Source organism: Xyrauchen texanus, chromosome 22 (genome assembly GCF_025860055.1).
Source record: "Xyrauchen texanus isolate HMW12.3.18 chromosome 22, RBS_HiC_50CHRs, whole genome shotgun sequence".
NCBI classification, from domain to species: Eukaryota; Metazoa; Chordata; class Actinopteri; order Cypriniformes; family Catostomidae; genus Xyrauchen; species Xyrauchen texanus.
The window spans coordinates 3,501,021-3,520,619 of NC_068297.1; the positions used below are offsets into that span (position 1 = coordinate 3,501,021).

A 19,599-nucleotide genomic window follows, 5' to 3' on the forward strand; every position below is an offset into this window, starting at 1 on the left:
AGAAGCTGTACATCATCGCACTATTAGCTGGGTAATTCCTAGCCAATTGCATGTAAGCCATTGCTTTATATGTCTGCTCACAATCTATCGCATTGCTGTTTTGGTGTGCTGCAACCTCCACCACCCCACCACCACCAGTTGAGTCCCGTCCTGCACGGGGTTAGGCTCCTCACCCCTGCCTCCTATCTCCGGCAGGATATGACGGTTCCGAGTACAACTCCTTCAGACCGCCAGACGGGGCCTACGCCAAAGAGGGACATTACATTTCTGTTTTATATTCATCAAATAAATGGCATCTTAAATTTCACTCAAGTCTGCAAGTCTTCCTGATAGAAGTAAAATTCCCATTCATATTCTCCATCTGTCAAATACAATCAATAAATCAGCTACAATGTTAAAGACACACAGAAATGAAGGGTTTAGATGATAAAACACTCACAATGCAGAACACACACACACACACACACACACAACCAGGGCATCAATAAGTGGAGCGCTACAGCTCTTGTTGTCATTGTTGGCATTATAAATCCTCTGTTGTTTTCCAGCTGAAGACAGAAATCTGACACACTCACAAACATACACAAAATAAATGTTTACTATAGAAAGTTTGAAATTACAATTATTTTGAAAATGTTTACTCTGATTCTTCTGTTTTATACTCTAATTACATTTTCAGAATTTTGCTGTTCATTTCTGTTTCTTGATGTTCATTTTCTTGACATTATTACACATTTGCTTTGTTATTACATTTTTATGTTTGAAATAAATTATTGGTAGAAAAATGCTTATTATGTGTCTTCTCTTTGTAACACCATGGTCAGGTGTGATTGCAAGCATAATGACATAAACTGCAAAAAATGACACTTCAAATCAATTTTAAAATGCTAAACTTTGACAAATAATAGTTTGATAATGTCTAAATTATATATTGAAACGCATATCATGTGATAAAATATATAATTAGGTTATGACAAGCCATCAGACTACACAGTAGGTAGCTACAGTCATCTACCAGCTGTTAATGGCATGACTTGGTTTTAAAGTTATGTTATTTATATTTTGTTTACCAGATGGCAGCAATGTGCCACCAATTTATGTTATTCTCATATTTTCTTCTTGTTTCAGCTTATAGAATTGTGGCTGACTAATTTTTAAAATTTGCTTATTCTACTCCCATAGAAGGAGGGTTAAAGACGTTGGACATTCGTCCTTTTGACCAATTTTCAAGTATTGTTTTGCTTGAAATTGAAGTGTTTGTAATGTTGTGATTCACCTCGGAGATGGTTAGTTTGTTTCATACTCAATATAATTTTTTTCTTCACCTCAAAATCAAAAGAAAGTAATATGAAATATTAAGTGATATTTTGCATCAAGAAAATGTAGCCTATTTTTTGGGACCATTGAGGTATTTTGGCATTATAACATTATTTTGTTCGGTACTTTTTATTTTTTTACCAAATAACAGTACTGAGAATCACATTCTGTTGTTTTAAATCCTAAAATAAGCCTTTCTTTAAGAAAAATAATATTCCTATTTCTTTCTGTTGATTTTGGGGTGAAATATGAACATGTTCTTGACAGGTTTCTTGAGATTCACCCCATTACAGAACAAATAAAATGGTCCATGTCTTAAGGTGTCATTTTGTCTGTTCTGTATAATTGTGAGCATTTCTTTAAAGCATTTTTGGAAGATTGGTGTCTGTAAGTGAAGCGTTAATTCAAAGAAAATATATGAAATTATATTACGCATTCAGGACCAATAAGATGTTTTGCATCGTTATTTATTTTTTATTTTTGCATTACAGTAAGAAAACTGAGAGGAAATGTGCTTAATTGTCCTGAAAATCCCATTTTGAAGTCCTAAAACTGTCTTTTTCAATGCGTTTTTGGACAATAACAACTGGAGTTGTCTGTATGTGTAATATTTATTGCGTTTACTCATTAACTTGTATCAAACCAGTAAATAATGGTGATACTTTATGATCCACATTGAACTCATCATTAAACCAAAAAAATCTAAATGATTACACAATTAGCATTATTGTTAAAAGCAAAATATAACCGTTTACAACAGAAAGGAACAAACGTCAGTATTACGACTTTGTCCTAAAGAATTGAGACAGTAAGCCGAGTGTCTCTTCAGTTCTCTGGGGCCATACTGGTGGTGTAGAGATACGAAACTGTTCCTGCTTGGATCTGGAAGGTTTGACCCTGAATCTGGTCACTGGGGATCTGCTCGCTGGTCTGACTGATGGAGATGGGCTGGCCAGTCTGGCTACTGATATGAATGCTTCCTGTTTGACTTGGGCGGCTGTGGCTATCAGCTGAGGACTCCTGAGATTCAGCCATTTCTGGTATGGTTTGATGGATCACCTGCAGCTGCTGTGGAGCTCCATGATGCACTTGAAGTTGCTCCATGGCTTCTTTGGTCAGCGTGATTACATGCATCTGCTCTGGCTGTCCGCTGGTCACCTGACCTCCTAAGACACTGATGGTTTGAATTTGCGTGCCGGCATCCAATCCGTCTGGGGTGACCAGCGCCAGGTTTTGGACATGACCAGAAGGTTGGGTGAGAAGAGTGAGACCCTGTTCCTCGGAGGAATCTTCAGCGGTGATGATGCTGATACCTTGATCATGACCCAAGTTGATGTTATTGACCTCCCTAGTCACGACCAGCTGGATCTCCTGCTCGGAGTGCGTGGGGAGCTGGTACGGTTGGAGTTGGAGGATGTTGTGCATCTCCTCGGCCCCTGATGTGACCTCCACCACTGCAGGCTGGGCGGTCTCGGCACCTTGACGTTCCTTGTTGTGAGTTTTGGTGTGAGCTTTGAGGTTATCCATTCGGGCAAACGCCAGACTGCACACGGAACACGCAAACGGCTTTTTACCCGTGTGAGACGCCACGTGTCGTCTCCTCGCACTGGGGTCAGAGAAGGACTTATCGCAGATATTGCAGATGTATGGCTTCTCTCCTCTAGATATGACAAAATAACAAATCAACATTCACATATTCAAATCTTAAATATACATGACATAACATGACATATTTATTTTATAGGTAATATATTGTTGGGTGACTCTCACGAAATTATGAGTGTGGCAGCGGGGGCGTGGTCAAGCGCCCGTCCGGGAGGGAAAGCGGTAAGGGCGCTTGCACCTGCCCCCGCTGCCACAATGAGCAAGGAGTATTTCACCACAAACTCAAAATGTATTTTTAAATAGAATGGCCAGAACTGATTTGTGTTGCTAAGGATAATTTATCTTGAGTACAGTGTGAAATAATATTTCACACTTTTTACATAATTTGGCAAAATTATAGCTTGATTGGAAATGCCACTTTGGAAAGCTTTATTAGGTCATCATTTTTTAAATGATTCGTTTTTTTTTTATTTAAAATTAGCACAAATGGCAGTAAATCTGATATCGCCATACTATATAAACACTTAATTTATAAAAAAAAAAAAAGTATTTTTCTTATGTTACTTTAAAAATGTTACATTAGATTAAGGGGGATAAAATGGCTAAATGTCATGAAAACAACATACTGCTAAAATGCTTCATGACTGCTTAATGACACTAAAAATAGGTTCCACTTTACATAGAAACAACAGTTAGTTCCGGTCCTCGAATCTGATTGGACGAGAGACATTCCATGAGCACTGATGGTCTGACAGCATCATCACTCGGATGCTTCTCTGTGTGTGTGAATCACTCTGCTTGTGTTCATGCTGTTCTAAACTAAAGTGTAAGAGCAGTGCAGCTCTGTTAAGTGTTATGGTTTGTCTTTTATTTTTGAAATTACATATGTTAGCCAGCAGATGGTGGCAAAATATAATTTTTATGTGTAATATGAGCCATTTAGGTGACGTGAAGTGAATCCGTTTTTCATTGTTTACATCCAACACCACTATATGATCGCTTGTATTACTACTACACTACTAAAGCTAGGAAATAGCTTTAAACGGCTATAAATGAACAACTTCAGCTAAGAGTCATTCCCTATAGAAACAGCGATGTCCTCCGCCATTTTAAACGGTGTATATCCATTCAAAAAACGCATTTGCACATGGAAAAACTTTCTTACGTGACGGATCAGAATCTGCCGTTGCTGGTTCAAAACAAATGATGCATCCAAGCCTTCATAAGTAATTCAAAAATGTCACTTCAGAAATAGTATCACGGCTTGTGCTGTTTCTAACAAGTCATTGGATAAACAAAGATGGATGGATGGATGTGTCTGAGAGAGTGAGAGAGAGAGAGAGAGAAAGAGAGATGGAGCGTGTTGCCACATCTGAGCAGAGATGCTGTAAGCTTTCTGAAGATAAGCTTTCTCAGTGGAAAATAGATGTCCAAGCGGGGGTATTCCTACCTATTTCGTGGTAGCCGGTGTGCAAGGGTCATTCCCTATAGAAACAGCGATGTACTCCACCATTTTAAACAGTATGTATCCAATGTGGAAACTCCCATAAAAGGTAAGCACCTTGAGTTCTGTAATAAATCAGTCTGTTGTGTCTCTCAGCTGTGATGAGCCTTAATCCTGAAGTTGTCCGTTTAAAGCTGTTTAAAGCTATTTCCTAGCTTTGGTAATGTACTAGTAATACAAGCGATCACGCAGCACTGTTCTATGTAAACAATGACTAACGGATTCACTTCACGTCACCAACTGGCTCATATTACACACAAAAATGATCTTTTGCCACCACCTGCTGGCTAACATATGTAATGTCAAAAATAAAGACAATAACTCCTAACAGATCTGCACTGGTCTTACACTTTAGTTTAGAACAGCATGAACACAAGCGGAGTGATACACACAGTGAAGTGTCCGAGTGATGATGGTATCAGACCATCAGTGCTCATGGAACATCTCTCGTCCAATCAGATTTGAGGATAGGAACTAACTGTGGTATATATATATATATACACCTATATATATATACATATCTTTCTTTTAATTTGGGGTGCAATATGGCCTGAACATGTTTTTGAAAGGTTTGGTGATGACAGTTATGGGATGTTTCTAACCTGTGTATCCTGATGTGTGTCTGTAGGGTGCTCTTGGCGGTGAAACACTTGCCACAGATCTCACATGTAAACGGCTTCTCACCTGTAGCAATAACATTGATATAATTGATATAGCCTTCTGTATAATCGATATGTCTTTAGACACGATTAAAAAAACCTAATGACGTTTGCGTCCTAAAACACAGCTACTACACTAAAGGTATGTACTTGCTTTCTATTACCAGTATGAGTTCTGAGATGCTTCTTTAGTTGCGCTGCATCCATAAACTTGTGATGACAGTGTGCACACTCAGGTAATGCTTTTCCTGTGTGAACGCGGTAATGACTCTTCAGCTGCCGCTTCTGACTGAAGGTTTTACCACACTGGTCACAACTGAAGGATTTATTCTCTGCGGAAAGACACATTGAGAGTTTTACAAGTTGTATTTTAATAAATATTACTTACAAATTAGTAAGTTAAGCAGTATAGTGTTTTTGGACATGTAACATGGTAATGTTTTACCATGTTTTATTTGATATTTACCATAGTAATACCATGTTTTTTATGTACTATATTAATATCATGGAGGTTTTTTCAGATACGTACATTAACAGTACCATTTTTTTGGAGACGTAACATGGTAATACCATGTTATTTCCAATAATTACCATATTAATACCATGCATTTTGGACATGTACAGTACCGTGTTAATACCATATTTTTTGGGGGAAATGCACCATATTAATACTTTTTTCTACTATAGTAAGATCATGATTTTTGTGAAAGGAAATGTATAGTACAATTTTTGTTCTAGATATATACCATATTAATACCTTTTTTTTTATGTGCCATGATAATACCAATTGTTTTTAGACACATACCTTGATAATACCATGATAAGTAGCATATAAAAATTCCATGTTCATTTAATACAGTAATCTTTGAATACCCTGGTATATATCAATGAATCATGTTATACTGTCATTGTACCACCACAACACTTTTTTAAACAGAAAGAGATCATCGTATACTTCTGTATATAATATCAATTGAATGTTTATCTATTCTTGTCATTGTGTTACCAGTGTGCAGGTTCATGTGTTCCTGTAGGGAGTGTTTGGTGGACAGTGCTTTGGAGCAGATCGTGCAGATGAAGGGCTTTTCCCCCGTGTGCATTCGCTGATGAACCAGAAGAGTGTGTTTCTGAGTGAAACCCTTCCCACAAACACTGCACCTGAACGGCTTTTCACCTGCATGAAGAAAAACAATGCTTTTGTTTAGATTATACTGTAAATATGGGCTTTTAACTAATCTGAGTATTTTCTGCTTAAACATGCACCACCTCAATAGACATTTTACAGTGTCCAGAACAATGCAATAACATTTTTAACATTTTTAATGTGGCTAATGTGTCCAAACATTTCTGGGGCCGCTGTAAAGAAATGTTCACCTGTATGAGTTCGTTGATGTATCTTTAGAAACAGATGGTTTTTAAAAACCTTCCCACAGTCATCACATATAGCCTCTGTGTCTGGATACTTTCTTTTTCGTCCTCTCTTGCCAGGTTCCTTCTGCTTCTTGAAATCGGCCCCTAACTTGAAGCCTTTTAGTTTGACAGGCGGCTTTATTTTGCGTTTGCTGTGACGGGGCCTGTCTTCTCTGGGGTTATAGTCGCTGTCGCTCGCGTCTCTGGGTGAGGAGGTGGAATCCAAGAGAGCTTCAGTAGGTTCTTGAAATGCTGAAGACATCTCAGAGGTAGTTTGGGTTGGTAAACTGGTCTGTAAGGAAGCTGGAATCTCTTTTTGGCTTGACTCCTGAGCTTGCATGTTCTTTTTAGGGCGTCCTCTTTTGCGCTTGGTTGCAATCTGTATGGTTTCATCAACACCAGGTCCTTTGGTGGACAGCACATTGTCGACCGTTGCATTTGACCTGCTATTTTGAAGATCTTCATGGGCTTTGACCAAATCTTGGATCTCCAGAAACCGGGCCATCTCAAGCAGCTGTTCAGAGCTGCTTTCCTCCACGGACACATTTGCACTGTAGATAAACTCAAGCACGGCTTCAAAGGTCTTCGCAGCCAGGCCTTCCAGTATGTAGACCGTCTGGCTCACCTGATCTTCAGCCGTGAACATTAATGAGAAGTATTCACTACTTGCTGCTAGAAGAGCCTTGTGGGCCTTGAAGTGCACATCTTCTACAATAAGAGTTATGTCACAAAGCATTTCTCTTTTTCTGAGCTTGTCAAATTCATGCAGGATAGTGTCCTTGTGTGTTTTTGAATGCAGTGCGAGAAAAGACGATGCTGGCGGTAGAGGCTGCACAGACATGGTTTACTCACATGAGTTGGCTTAGACCTAAAAATAAAGAAAACGTTGAAGGACATCAGCTCGTTTTTGTTCAGATGTATATAAAAAAAAAATTAAACACATTACAAATGCAATTCATACTAAACAATTCCTCGAATACACCCTGTAAAGCAGTTCAATGGAAAGGAGGCGGCGAGAACCGGCTTGACAATATAAATAATATTTTAATGAAGAAATAAACCAAAAGACACAAACACACACATAGGACAGACAGCTGCCTGTAAACGCTCTCTCTCTGTCGCACAACCGTCCGCAGTCGGCCTTTATCCCTCTCGGAGGCTTGATTAGCCTGATAAGGGACCGGGTGTGTAAAATCACAACCCGGCCCGCCCTCCGCCCTGCCACATTCCTCTTCTATGATTAACGTGTTTTCGTTTACTGAGCTCAAAACATAGGCGTAAATTTAGCTGGGGATCATAGGGACATGTCACTGTCAACTTTCAGAAATATCCCGACCAACATTTGGGCAATTTGACCACACAGAAATGTCCTTAGTTTAATTATTAATGTGTCAATTATTGTCCTACCGCTTCTACTTCTGAAGCAGCACATAAATGGTGTTGCCACGTGGCACCTGTTACTTTTATCAGCGCTGTTCAAGATGCACCAATCACAGTTTTTAAATAATTTCATTGAGAATATACGGGTGGATAACCATTGGTATCTTACATCCAATCCTTGAAGTCAATAGATTTAAACAAGCATACTTTTTGTGCACAAATCTTTCCTATCGAAGTCAAAAATGTCCTGAGTTTTGCATCCTGCCCAATGGAGGATTCTGCTTTTTCGGCAGGTAAGCGCCCTTTCGAGGAAGACACTTTACAATTTACGTTTACATTTATTCATTTGGCAGATGCTTTTATTCAAAGCGACTTACAAAAGAGGAAAACATAATCGACTCATCTTAAGGAGGCATTTGTACTAAAAGTGCCATACTACAAAGTTTCACTATCATCAGAATTGCATTCAAGACAGATTAAAGGGCAACAAGTTTTTTTAGTGACTGGTTAAGTGCTCTTGGAAAAGATGTGTTTTTCGCCGTTTTTTGAAGACAGAAAGTGAGTGAGCTTCACGGATGGGGTTGGAAAGGTCATTCCACCAAGGTGGTACGATGAAGCCGAAAGTCTGGGAAAGTGTTTTGGTGCCTCTTTGTGGTCCTTAGCCGACCGCAGGCTTCTAGTGGGCATGTAGCTCTGCAGAAATGATTTTAGGTATGCTGGAGCAGACCCAGTGACTGTTCTGTATGCCAGCATCAGAGCCTTGAATTTGATACGTGCATCAACCGGCAGCCAGTGGAGAGAGACAAAGAGGGTTGTAACATGTGCTCTCTTAGGTTCATTAAAGACCAGACGTGCTGCTGCATTCCTGGATCATTTGCAGAGGTCTAGTTGCACTTGCAGGGAGGCCTGCAATGACAGCGTTACAGTAGTCCAGTCTAGAGATGACAAGTGACTGAACGAGCAGTTGTGTGGCATGTTCAGAGAGGAAGGGTCTTATTTTCCTGATATTGTAGAGTGTAAATCTTCATGATCTTGCAGACTTTGAGATGTGGTCTGTGAAATTTAGCTTGTTACCCTAGATTTCTGCCCGTTTTGGAAGGTGATACTGTAGTTGCACTCAGCTGAACGGTGATGTTGTGTTTAACAGCAGGGTTGGCTGGAAAGACGAGGAGTTCGGTATTGGCTGGGCTGAGTTGCACGATTTGAACGATTGTGTCAGAGGTGCAGGATTTTAAGATGCCGGTATTACTCCCAATAAATGTTTAATTTTTTTACATTAGAGAAGAACATTGGGATGCATTGAAAAATTATATTTTGTCAATGCAATAAGGAATTTCCAATAAGAAAAGTCATCAGTTGTATGCTAAGCCTAAAGCCGACTTTGGAGGCCTACCTTTTCAGTTAAAAATGTATGTACATATAAATAAGCAATATTAGAGTTGGAAAGCAGAATGTGGAGAAAGAAATCAATGCTCCATTCTTCCCATAATTTGTATATCTTGTGATGTCATTTTGCACATGCAAATTGTTAATTTACCCTACGTTTGTTATAACATATATATATAGACACGCGCAACTGGACGAGTTAGGGGCCGTTCACACCGAAAACTTTTATTGCGTGCGTCGGTTCTGTTTCCCATTCATTTCCTATGTAAACACATGCTGGACCAATGTCTTTAACATTTGCATCGTGTCTCCTTTTTTAAGTGAAGACCGGCATATTTTAAACACTATGTCAAGTTAAAAATAACTTCAAATTGTCAAAAACGCTTGTTGAGACACCTGCGATCTGTTTCATTCTTTGCGCTGCATCTAGATTGTTTTTAGTGCAGCAGTCACAAAGACTCAATATCTGAACCGGAGACGCCAGTTGGGAGAGAGAGACACACATGCGGCCACGTTGCATTTGAGTCTGTGTTTATGTTTGCTTTATGTTGAGATTCACATTAAACTTTATGTTTACTGCTCAGCCGTTCCTGCCTCCTCATTGCCGATTCTTATGCAGTTACGAAATGTAAATTAATAATTTTTTAACATGCTGGAAACTCTCACACTAACACACTATATGCATATTTAAGCAGCCTCTGAACTTTGACCTTAAAATTATTTTTGTATTTACAAAAAGTTAAAACATAAAAACAGGTTTTACATTGATAACACCAATGCCATGAAATTAAGGGACAAACATTCTTTTTAAATTATTTAAATTATTAATAATAATTTTGTTTTGCTTTTTTTGTACACTTGTTCGGCATAAATAACATAAATACATAAATAACTTTACATGTCATAGAAGTGGTGTACCAGATGAAAGGTACAAGGATTTTTTTCAGGCAACTGAAAATATCAAATATATATATAAAAAAAATGCAAAACAGATTCAAGCCATTTCATATCATTAAATGTAAGGTTTTAGAATTATAATTATTTTTTTTTAAAATCCCTATTTGAAAGCTTTTTCGTGACTAAAAAAGTCAAGGGATATGTTTGTCAACATATTTTGATATTGACCCAAATGTTGTCAGAAATAACCTATTTTGTGAGACACAAATCTTCCTCAACACAAAGGGGCGCTAGCCGGCTCACAAAACTGAATCCTCCACTGATCTGCATTCAAATCTCAAAACGTTTTATATCTCATATAATTGTTTCACTCTGGAGAGTCATTTTTAATTACAAATTATAGTTGCAAGAATTCATACTTGTTAAATCCACCACAACAGTATCAATAAAATATATATTTTTAAATCCTCCAACAACACTTGATTGTGATTGGTCCATTCCCAACAGCGCTGACAAAAGTAACAGGTGCCACGTGACAGCGCTGTCTAAGCGTTGCCTGTTTCATAAGGGTTTTTTTTCTTTCTTTTCCTGTTTCAGTAGTGGTCTAGTGGTCTGTTGTCGTGTTTTCCGAAAATAAATAAATATATTTCATTTATTAAACGATTTAAGCAACGTATAAAATGTTTACTAGACTTACGCTAATAAATAAGGCGGAAATGCGTCATCACGTCTGTGAAAACGGCCTATTGGCAGATTTACTTTTTAATGCTTTATTATCAACGAATGACACAAGATATCACAATTGTAGGACGTTTCACATACATTACAATATAAAAGCAAATAATAAGACAAAAATAATTAAAATAGCTACATAGGCAAAACAAAAAAAGCAGGGTACATAATCATCAAATATATATATATAATTGTTTTATAGAAAGATACATGTGCTGCATTAAACTGAGAATGTTAAACGGATATTGCAACTGTTTTGGTTTCTTTCCTGTTTTTGGATTTTGACATTAAATCTATACCCATGTTTACCTCCTTCTCAAACACAGTACAAGAGGCTTGCCATTTGTGAATTTGCATTTTACCATATAAATAAAATGTAAAATGAAACCATCATCATTTGAGTAATTATCTTTAATATAATAACTTAAAATCACATGCTTGTAGGATAAGAAAAATGTTTTTAAAAGCAAATGGAGCCAATTGAGGTATTTTCAGGTCTGGGAGGACAGACAGATAGTGATGGCATTACTCTTATCTATGGTTATTAAAAGGTTTTAAAAAGCCCTGGTAACCATATGATATAATTTTAATTTAATAAGTATTTTGTATTTTTGAATTTTTGAAATAAAGCCCCTTCATTATTAAACAACTGACTCACTAATAAGAACCCATTCCTAAACCAGTTATCAAAAAATAAAGACGTATTCCTACACAAAACATTGCAGTTATTTCAAATAAAGAATCGTAAATTTAGTGCTTGTAGATAAACAGTACTTGCTAGGAAAAGAAATTAGATAGTAAGCGATTTGGTTCAGGCTTCAAATCTGACTGTATCGTTTGGACCGGGTAGGCCCGCATGGTCTCGAGTATGGGTCGGTTTAATTTTAAGGCCCATGCAGACCTCTAACACACACACACAATCTCTCTCTCTCACACACTCTCTCTCTCTCTCTCACACACACACACTCAAACTCTCTCACACATACACACACTCTCAAACTCTCTCTCGCACGCACTCTCTCTCTCACACATACACACTCACTCTCTCACACATACACACTCACTCTCTCACACACACTCACTCTCTCACCCACACGCTCACTCTCTCACACACACTCACTCTCTCACCCACACTCACTCTCTCACACACACACTCACTCTCTCACACACACATCACTCTCTCACCCACACTCACTCTCTCACCCACACGCTCACTCTCTCACACACACTCACTCTCTCACCCACACTCACTCTCTCACCCACACGCTCACTCTCTCACACACACTCACTCTCTCACACACACAATCACTCACTCTCTCACCCACACTCTCTCTCTCACACACTCACTCTCTCACACACACCTCTCTCTCTCTCACACACACACTCACTCTCTCTCACACACACACTCACTCTCTCTCTCACACACACACTCTCTCTCTCACACACACACACTCACTCTCTCTCTCTCACACACACACACTCACTCCCTCCCTCGCTCTCTGTCTCTCACATACACTCACTCTTTCTCACAATCACTCTCTCTCTCACACACACACACACACACACACTCTCTCTCTCACACACACACACACTCACTCTCTCTCACACACACACACACACTCACTCTCTCTCTCACACACACACACACACACACACACTCACACACGCTCGCTCTCATACACACTCTCACTCACACACTGTCTAAATCACGTAAAGGTATATCAGCACAGTAAATAAAGGAATAAACAGCACGCTTATACAGCGCCATAGACAGCAACATAAAGCAGCGCTTCGCTTTTCTTCTAAAAACACGTTCATTTAACTAAAAGTGCAGCGCTGACTTTAAAATAACAACTTTTCATTTGTAAATATATTTCTCACGCTGCTATCTAAGGACTCGAATGTACAATTATGAAGCTTTCAGGACCTTACCTTAAAGGAACCGAGTCACAAGGCAAATCTCGCGAGAATTGCGTAGTGTGATTTTAGCACATAGAAATTGAATAAAGGAGTAGAATGGGAGTTACCGTTAAACCATTATAAACGTTGGCGTGGATTAGTGGCTTCTAATCGGACACGCACGAGTCCTATGAATATCTGGATTTATTTATTCTTTAAATTCAAAGGCTATTAAAGTTTCTCAGTGTCAGTAATTATGTGTAAATTATTGTCCAACCTGCTGCAGAAGTAGGACAAAAATAAAGCGTTGATCACGTGGTGGTTGTTACTTTAACAGCGCTTGTCGAGATGGACCAATCAGGGGCGTTTGTGTTTACTGGGAATAGATTCTTAAATAATAATAATTTATGCCTCGGTTTTCAACTTTGTATGTCTGGTAAAAAGTTATTGTTATTATTTATAATACTAATGCTTCCAATAAAACAAAAAACGCCCTGAAATTTAAATTCTGTTCAATGGAGGATTCGGTTTCGTGAGCCTTGAAGCGTCGCCTGTAGGAAGTAACCCGAATTATAAATGAGCATTATGGCTGCTTGTAATCTTAACAAACTTCAGAAGAGACTTTCGTCGCAGTGTGCTACGGGTAGGCGTATAAAATATAAATATAATGCCTTTTTTTAAAACAATAAATGTATGCTCTTTTGTACAATGGTGTAAATGTTGTGGATTCATTCTAAATCTATTAGTATACCTACTTTATTTTATTGCATGTGCAATTATAGTATACAGGCTGCCAATTTTCATAACACATTTAAACTATTATTACCATGCAGAAACTAAAAATGATCATAAATGAACTACTGATTGTACGAAAAGTTATCTATTAGTGTTTATTATTGTTCTGTTAATGAAAAAAAGACACAAAGTAACAGCTATAACACAACACTTTTATTATTATATGAAGCCAGAGCATTAATGCAGTTCATGTTAATTTACATGATCATTTACAGACTTTTGCAAGGGTCATTATGGTTCACACAAATGGTTCTCTGAATTTGTATTTCCTTATTATCCAGAGTGTATACCACATTAAACATATAATACATTTGTGAACATTTCACTGGTGCAAAATCAATTAAGAGTTTAAGTACAACAGAAAAGCAAAGCGTGTGCTTATGTTGACTAATATGTTCAACAAGTCGTCAAGCAATGCACCACAGTTATGAAAAAATATTAACTATTCTTGCGTTGTCGCACCAATGGACTTTGTTTGCTTATTTCAGGTCAAAGTTCTCATTTGTCACTGCCTTCCTTGGATTAACATGAATCAATGATGTTTAATGTTTACTCTTAACTATGATTAAATGAAATGAAAGTTGGGCAGATTGATGATTAGACCCTCAGCAATGGGCGTGCCAAATTTCCCATCTTTCCTGTGTAAGGTTCTGTGGGCTGCCATAGACTTCCAGCCAGAAGAGGAATAATAACAACACAAAAACAACTGTTTAAGATTTCAAGAAGAATGTAATCAGTTTGAGTGTACACATCCTCATTTGGTCACATGTATATCTGCCCAGACATGAAGCGTGTGAGAGTGGTCGTGGTTGGAGCAGGTGTGGTCGGTTTATCCACGGCGGTCTGTATCGCAGAGACTCTTCCGTACTGCTCAGTGACCATTAAAGCCGAGAAGGTCTCGCCTGACACCACCAGCGATGGAGCTGCTGGAATCCTCTTTGCCTCGGAGTTCCTTGGTGAGATGAACATTGATCGATACATAAAGTACTTGTCCATAGTTAATGTGCTCTACTTGCTTTCATGTTTTATTTCTAATACAGTGAAATTCATAAACCACTTTCTTTATGATCTCTCACCAGATATCCCTCGAGAGTGGCAACAGCGCTGGTTCAAGGAGACGTTTGATCATCTACTGGCTATTGCAGATTCCTCACAAGCATCAGATGCTGGAGTATTCCTCAGCTCAGGGTAAAATAAAAGAGAAGATAAACAGAAGACAAGACTGTAGTGTTTGCCTTTCCTCTTATAATCTCTACATTGCTTCCCCTTAGGTACCAAATATTCAAGGACGTGCCCTGGGACAAAAAACCCTTCTGGTCAGATTTCGTTCTGGGATTCAGGAACATGACAGATCGTGAACTGAAGCGTTTTCCCAAGCATAAATTCGGTCAAGCTTTCACCACCATAAAGTGTGAATGTTCGAGTTACTTGCCTTGGCTGGAGAAAAGGTACAGGACAAATAAAAATAGAATACCAACCCCACCCCCAAATGTTTTTAACACATTATCTAGTCTATACATGTTATATACAGCTAAATAAATACTATATATACGTTATACAGTACACTATTGTAAAGGGAGTTCAATGGGAAGGAGGTGGCGAGAACCGGCTTGGCAATATAAATAATATTTTAATGCATACCTTAAACCAAAAGACAAACACACACATGACGGACATGTCCGTAAACGATCTGTCTCTTGTTGCACCACCGTCTGCCATCGGCCTTTATCCCTCTCGGAGGCTTAATTAGCCTGATAAGGGACCGTGTGTGTATAATCACAACCCGGCCCCGCCCTCCGCCCTGCCACAACTATATAAATTATTTAAAAATTATAAAAATATCTATATTGTATCTGATATTGTATATTACAGAATTTGTTTTAAAACATCTATACTGCATTAAATATTTTATATTGCATACAAATATAAAATATCTATACATAAACTATTTTATATTACATTAACTATATAAAACATATCTACCGTATATAAAAATGTATATTGCCCATAAAAGTATAAAGCATATCTATATGTATATAAAATATGTTATATAGGTCCTTCGCAAAAAATTAGCATATTGTGATAAAGGTCATTATTTTCCATAATGTAATGATAAAAATTTAACTTTCATATATTTTAGATTCATTGCACACCAACTGAAATATTTCAGGTCTTTTATTGTTTTAATACTGATGATTTTGGCATACAGCTCATGAAAACCCAAAATTCCTATCTCAAAAAATTAGCATATTTCATCCGACCAATAAAAGAAGTGTTTTTAATACAAAAAAAGTCAACCTTCAAATAATTATGTTCAGTTATGCACTCAATACTTGGTCGGGAATCCTTTTGCAGAAATGACTGCTTCAATGCGGCGTGGCATGGAGGCAATCAGCCTGTGGCACTGCTGAGGTGTTATGGAGGCCCAGGATGCTTCGATAGCGGCCTTAAGCTCATCCAGAGTGTTGGGTCTTACGTCTCTCAACTTTCTCTTCACAATATCCCACAGATTCTCTATGGGGTTCAGGTCAGGAGAGTTGGCAGGCCAATTGAGCACAGTAATACCATGGTCAGTAAACCATTTACCAGTGGTTTTGGCACTGTGAGCAGGTGCCAGGTCGTGCTGAAAAATGAAATCTTCATCTCCATAAAGCTTTTCAGCAGATGGAAGCATGAAGTGCTCCAAAATCTCCTGATAGCTAGCTGCATTGACCCTGCCCTTGATAAAACACAGTGGACCAACACCAGCAGCTGACATGGCACCCCAGACCATCACTGACTGTGGGTACTTGACACTGGACTTCAGGCATTTTGGCATTTCCTTCTCCCCAGTCTTCCTCCAGACTCTGGCACCTTGATTTCCAAATGACATGCAAAATTTGCTTTCATCCGAAAAAAGTACTTTGGACCACTGAGCAACAGTCCAGTGCTGCTTCTCTGTAGCCCAGGTCAGGCGCTTCTGCCACTGTTTCTGGTTCAAAAGTGGCTTGACCTGGGGAATGCGGCACCTGTAGCCCATTTCCTGCACACGCCTGTGCACGGTGGCTCTGGATGTTTCTACTCCAGACTCAGTCCACTGCTTCCGTGAGGTCCCCAAGGTCTGGAATCGGTCCTTCTCCACAATCTTCCTCAGGGTCCGGTCACCTCTTCTCCTTGTGCAGCGTTTTTGCCACACTTTTTCCTTCCCACAGACTTCCCACTGAGGTGCCTTGATACAGCACTCTGGGAACAGCCTATTTGTTCAGAAATTTCTTTCTGTGTCTTACCCTCTTGCTTGAGGGTGTCAATGATGGCCTTCTGGACAGCAGTCAGGTCGGCAGTCTTACCCATGATTGCGGTTTTGAGTAATGAAACAGGCTGGGAGTTTTTAAAAGCCTCAGGAATCTTTTGCAGGTGTTTAGAGTTAATTAGTTGATTCAGATGATTAGGTTAATAGCTCGTTTAGAGACCCTTTTCATGATATGCTAATTTTTTGAGATAGGAATTTTGGGTTTTCATGAGCTGTATGCCAAAATCATCAGTATTAAAACAATAAAAGACCTGAAATATTTCAGTTGGTGTGCAATGAATCTAAAATATATGAAAGTTTAATTTTTATCATTACATTATGGAAAATAATGAACTTTATCACAATATGCAATTTTTTGAGAAGGACCTGTATTATATCGAAAAATAAACTCATAAAACATGTCTATACTGTAAATAAATGTTTTATATTACATAGAATATAAATGTGTAAAACATATCTATACTATATATTTTATATTACAAACAAATATGTTTAAAACATCTATATTGTAAATATATTAAGTACATTATATTACAGAAAATTACTTGTAAAAAATATTTTGTCTAAAAAATTAATTTACATAAAATATAAGTGTAAACATATCTATAGTGTATATAAAATGTTTTATAATTTTATATACAGAATAGATATGTTTTGTATATTTGATATTTTATTATTAAATATCTACTGTATATACGTTTACATTACATATAAATAAATATACAAAACTTGAATATGTTATACATGAAAAATAATGATACTGTAAAAAACAAACCTATACTGTTTAAATAATATTAAGACATATAAATATATATAAAATCCTGACATTTAATTGTAGAAAACTTTCCCTGTTTTAGGTCAGTTAGGATCACTACTTTATTTTAAGAATGTGAAATGTCTGAATAATAGTAGAAATAATCATTTATTTCATCACATTCCCAGTGGGTCAGAAGCTTACATACTATTTGGTAGCATTGCCTTAAAATTGTTTAACTTGGGTCAAATGTTTTGGGGCACCTTCCACAAGCTTCTCACAATAAGTTGCTGGAATTTTGTCCCATTCCTCCCGACAGAACTGGTGTAACCGAGTCAGGTTTGTAGACCTCCTTGCTCACACATCAATCAATCAATTTGATTTCTATAGCACATTTAAAACAACACATGTTTACCAAGTGCTTCACATTATAGCATAAACAGATCATATAAATACATTTACATTTATTCATTTGGCAGACGCTTTTATCCAAAGCGACTTACAAAAGAGGAAAACATCAGCGAATCATCTTAAGAAGACAGTGGTACGAAAAGTGCCATACTACAAAGTTTCACTATCATCAGAATTAGGGTTGTGCTGATGGACGATATCATCGTCCATCGTGATGGCTGACCAACATCACGATGTCGAGCCACCATCGTGATGCCACGCCCCCTTTTGCGAGTCTTGCTAGTGTGACTCACTAATCCTAGTCTCTTCTATAGTTAACCTAAAAACTTTGCAGGGATTGCTCTGTAAATTAAATTGAGAATATAACTAATGCATATATGCTATTTTAAATACTGTGGTATATGCCAGAGACGTGACGTGTTAGTCTGTGAAAATACCGTGTCAGGCAGGCTACACAAATATTGATCTGGACATTGTTAGCTTCTTGTCATTTTTTTACATGTCTTACACTGTACATTTAGATTAAAATGTTTTATGTTGTAGGCTACAAGAAAATAGCCTTTATTAATTAATTAATTAGTAGTTGTAGTGTCTCAGAACATCTTGCTCATTGTCAATAGCTCTTGTATACACTGAAGCGGCAGTGATAAACCCAGACCAGCGAACGTCAAATAACTTTTGTCTGGTTAATACTTTTAAAGAAAAATTTCCTTGGCCATAAATCCATAATGTCAAATCAAATGAAAGAAACAAGGTGAATATGAATAACACACATTTATTAAAACATAGAAGAACAACAAATAAAGACTAAGAAAACGGAACAACACTCAGACCGAAACTCGGCATTAACATTTCACTTATAATTAGCAGCACAATTAACTTCAGCACAGGCTACAAAATAAATTATGTTATTGAAATATTGTAAAGTGGTCATATGAACTACACAAATTAACGTTTAAAAAATAATATTCAAAATCGAATAGCTCCGCAACGGATGGCGAAAAATGCGTAAAGAAGTCTTAATATCTTTCACCATAGACCATGTTTAAATTTCGATGTTTCTGGCCAGAAATACCAACATATTCACTTTATCTGGTTTTAATAAGCTGCGGATTGGAGTAACTACACTACCCGCTGTGCTGAAGACCCGCTCTGATGGAGTACTGGTAGCACATATGCACAGATATTTCCGTGCTAATCTTGCCATGAACGGAAACCTTTTGTCATTCGTTTTCCACCAAGTCAGCGGGTCCTCTTCCCCATCAATGGCCATTTCCTGCAGGTACATGGTCATTTCTGCCTCGACCTTTTGCTCATCAGTGAGCGTGGCTGTGGCTGCTCTCTTCGCAAGAAGGCTGCCCAAAGACGACTTTTTTTCTTAGGCGCAATATATTAAAAAGCCCGGATGAGTACTAATTAGTTGAGCTAGTAAAATAACGAAATTATAGTTTTTCAGTAAAAAAAAATATCTATGTAAAGAGATATATTAAAATAAAAAGTGCTTAAAAGTGCACAACTCTTCTTAAGTGGAAGAAATATTTTTCCCCTTACGTGCAACCTA

At 37.8% G+C, this 19,599-nt stretch overlaps 2 protein-coding genes across 2 annotated transcripts in view; one reads left to right on the plus strand and one right to left on the minus strand.

Moving 5' to 3' along the window:
- Window positions 1-1,550: 1,550 nt before the first annotated feature.
- Window positions 1,551-12,837, minus strand: zbtb24 (zinc finger and BTB domain containing 24). The gene is made up of 6 exons (XM_052153669.1): window positions 12,823-12,837; window positions 6,460-7,363; window positions 6,092-6,259; window positions 5,250-5,417; window positions 5,029-5,110; window positions 1,551-2,977 (listed from the first exon to the last, which is right to left on the minus strand). The coding sequence occupies exons 2-6, from the start codon at window positions 7,334-7,336 to the stop codon at window positions 2,143-2,145; spliced, it is 2,130 nt and encodes a 709-aa protein (XP_052009629.1). The 5' UTR covers window positions 7,337-7,363; window positions 12,823-12,837; the 3' UTR covers window positions 1,551-2,142.
- Window positions 12,838-13,319: 482 nt separating this feature from the next.
- Window positions 13,320-19,599, plus strand: part of ddo (D-aspartate oxidase) — a 21,662-nt gene continuing 15,382 nt past the window's right edge. Inside the window, exons 1-4 of the mRNA XM_052153674.1 lie at window positions 13,320-13,432; window positions 14,367-14,540; window positions 14,664-14,772; window positions 14,856-15,032. Of these exons, the coding sequence (XP_052009634.1) occupies window positions 13,366-13,432; window positions 14,367-14,540; window positions 14,664-14,772; window positions 14,856-15,032 (527 nt within the window). The 5' untranslated portion in view covers window positions 13,320-13,365. The remainder of the gene's footprint in view (window positions 13,433-14,366; window positions 14,541-14,663; window positions 14,773-14,855; window positions 15,033-19,599) is intronic.

Bases quoted from the DNA above. Each gene is read 5' to 3' on its own strand.
- zbtb24 (XM_052153669.1), bottom strand. From the start codon at position 7,336: ATGTCTGTGCAGCCTCTACCGCCAGCATCGTCTTTTCTCGCACTGCAT. The intron at 5,418-6,091 runs GTAACACAATGA...GTCTTTCCGCAG, and splicing joins ACACATGAACCTGCACACTG to AGAATAAATCCTTCAGTTGT. The intron at 2,978-5,028 runs GTTAGAAACATC...TGTCATATCTAG, and splicing joins ACACACATCAGGATACACAG to AGGAGAGAAGCCATACATCT.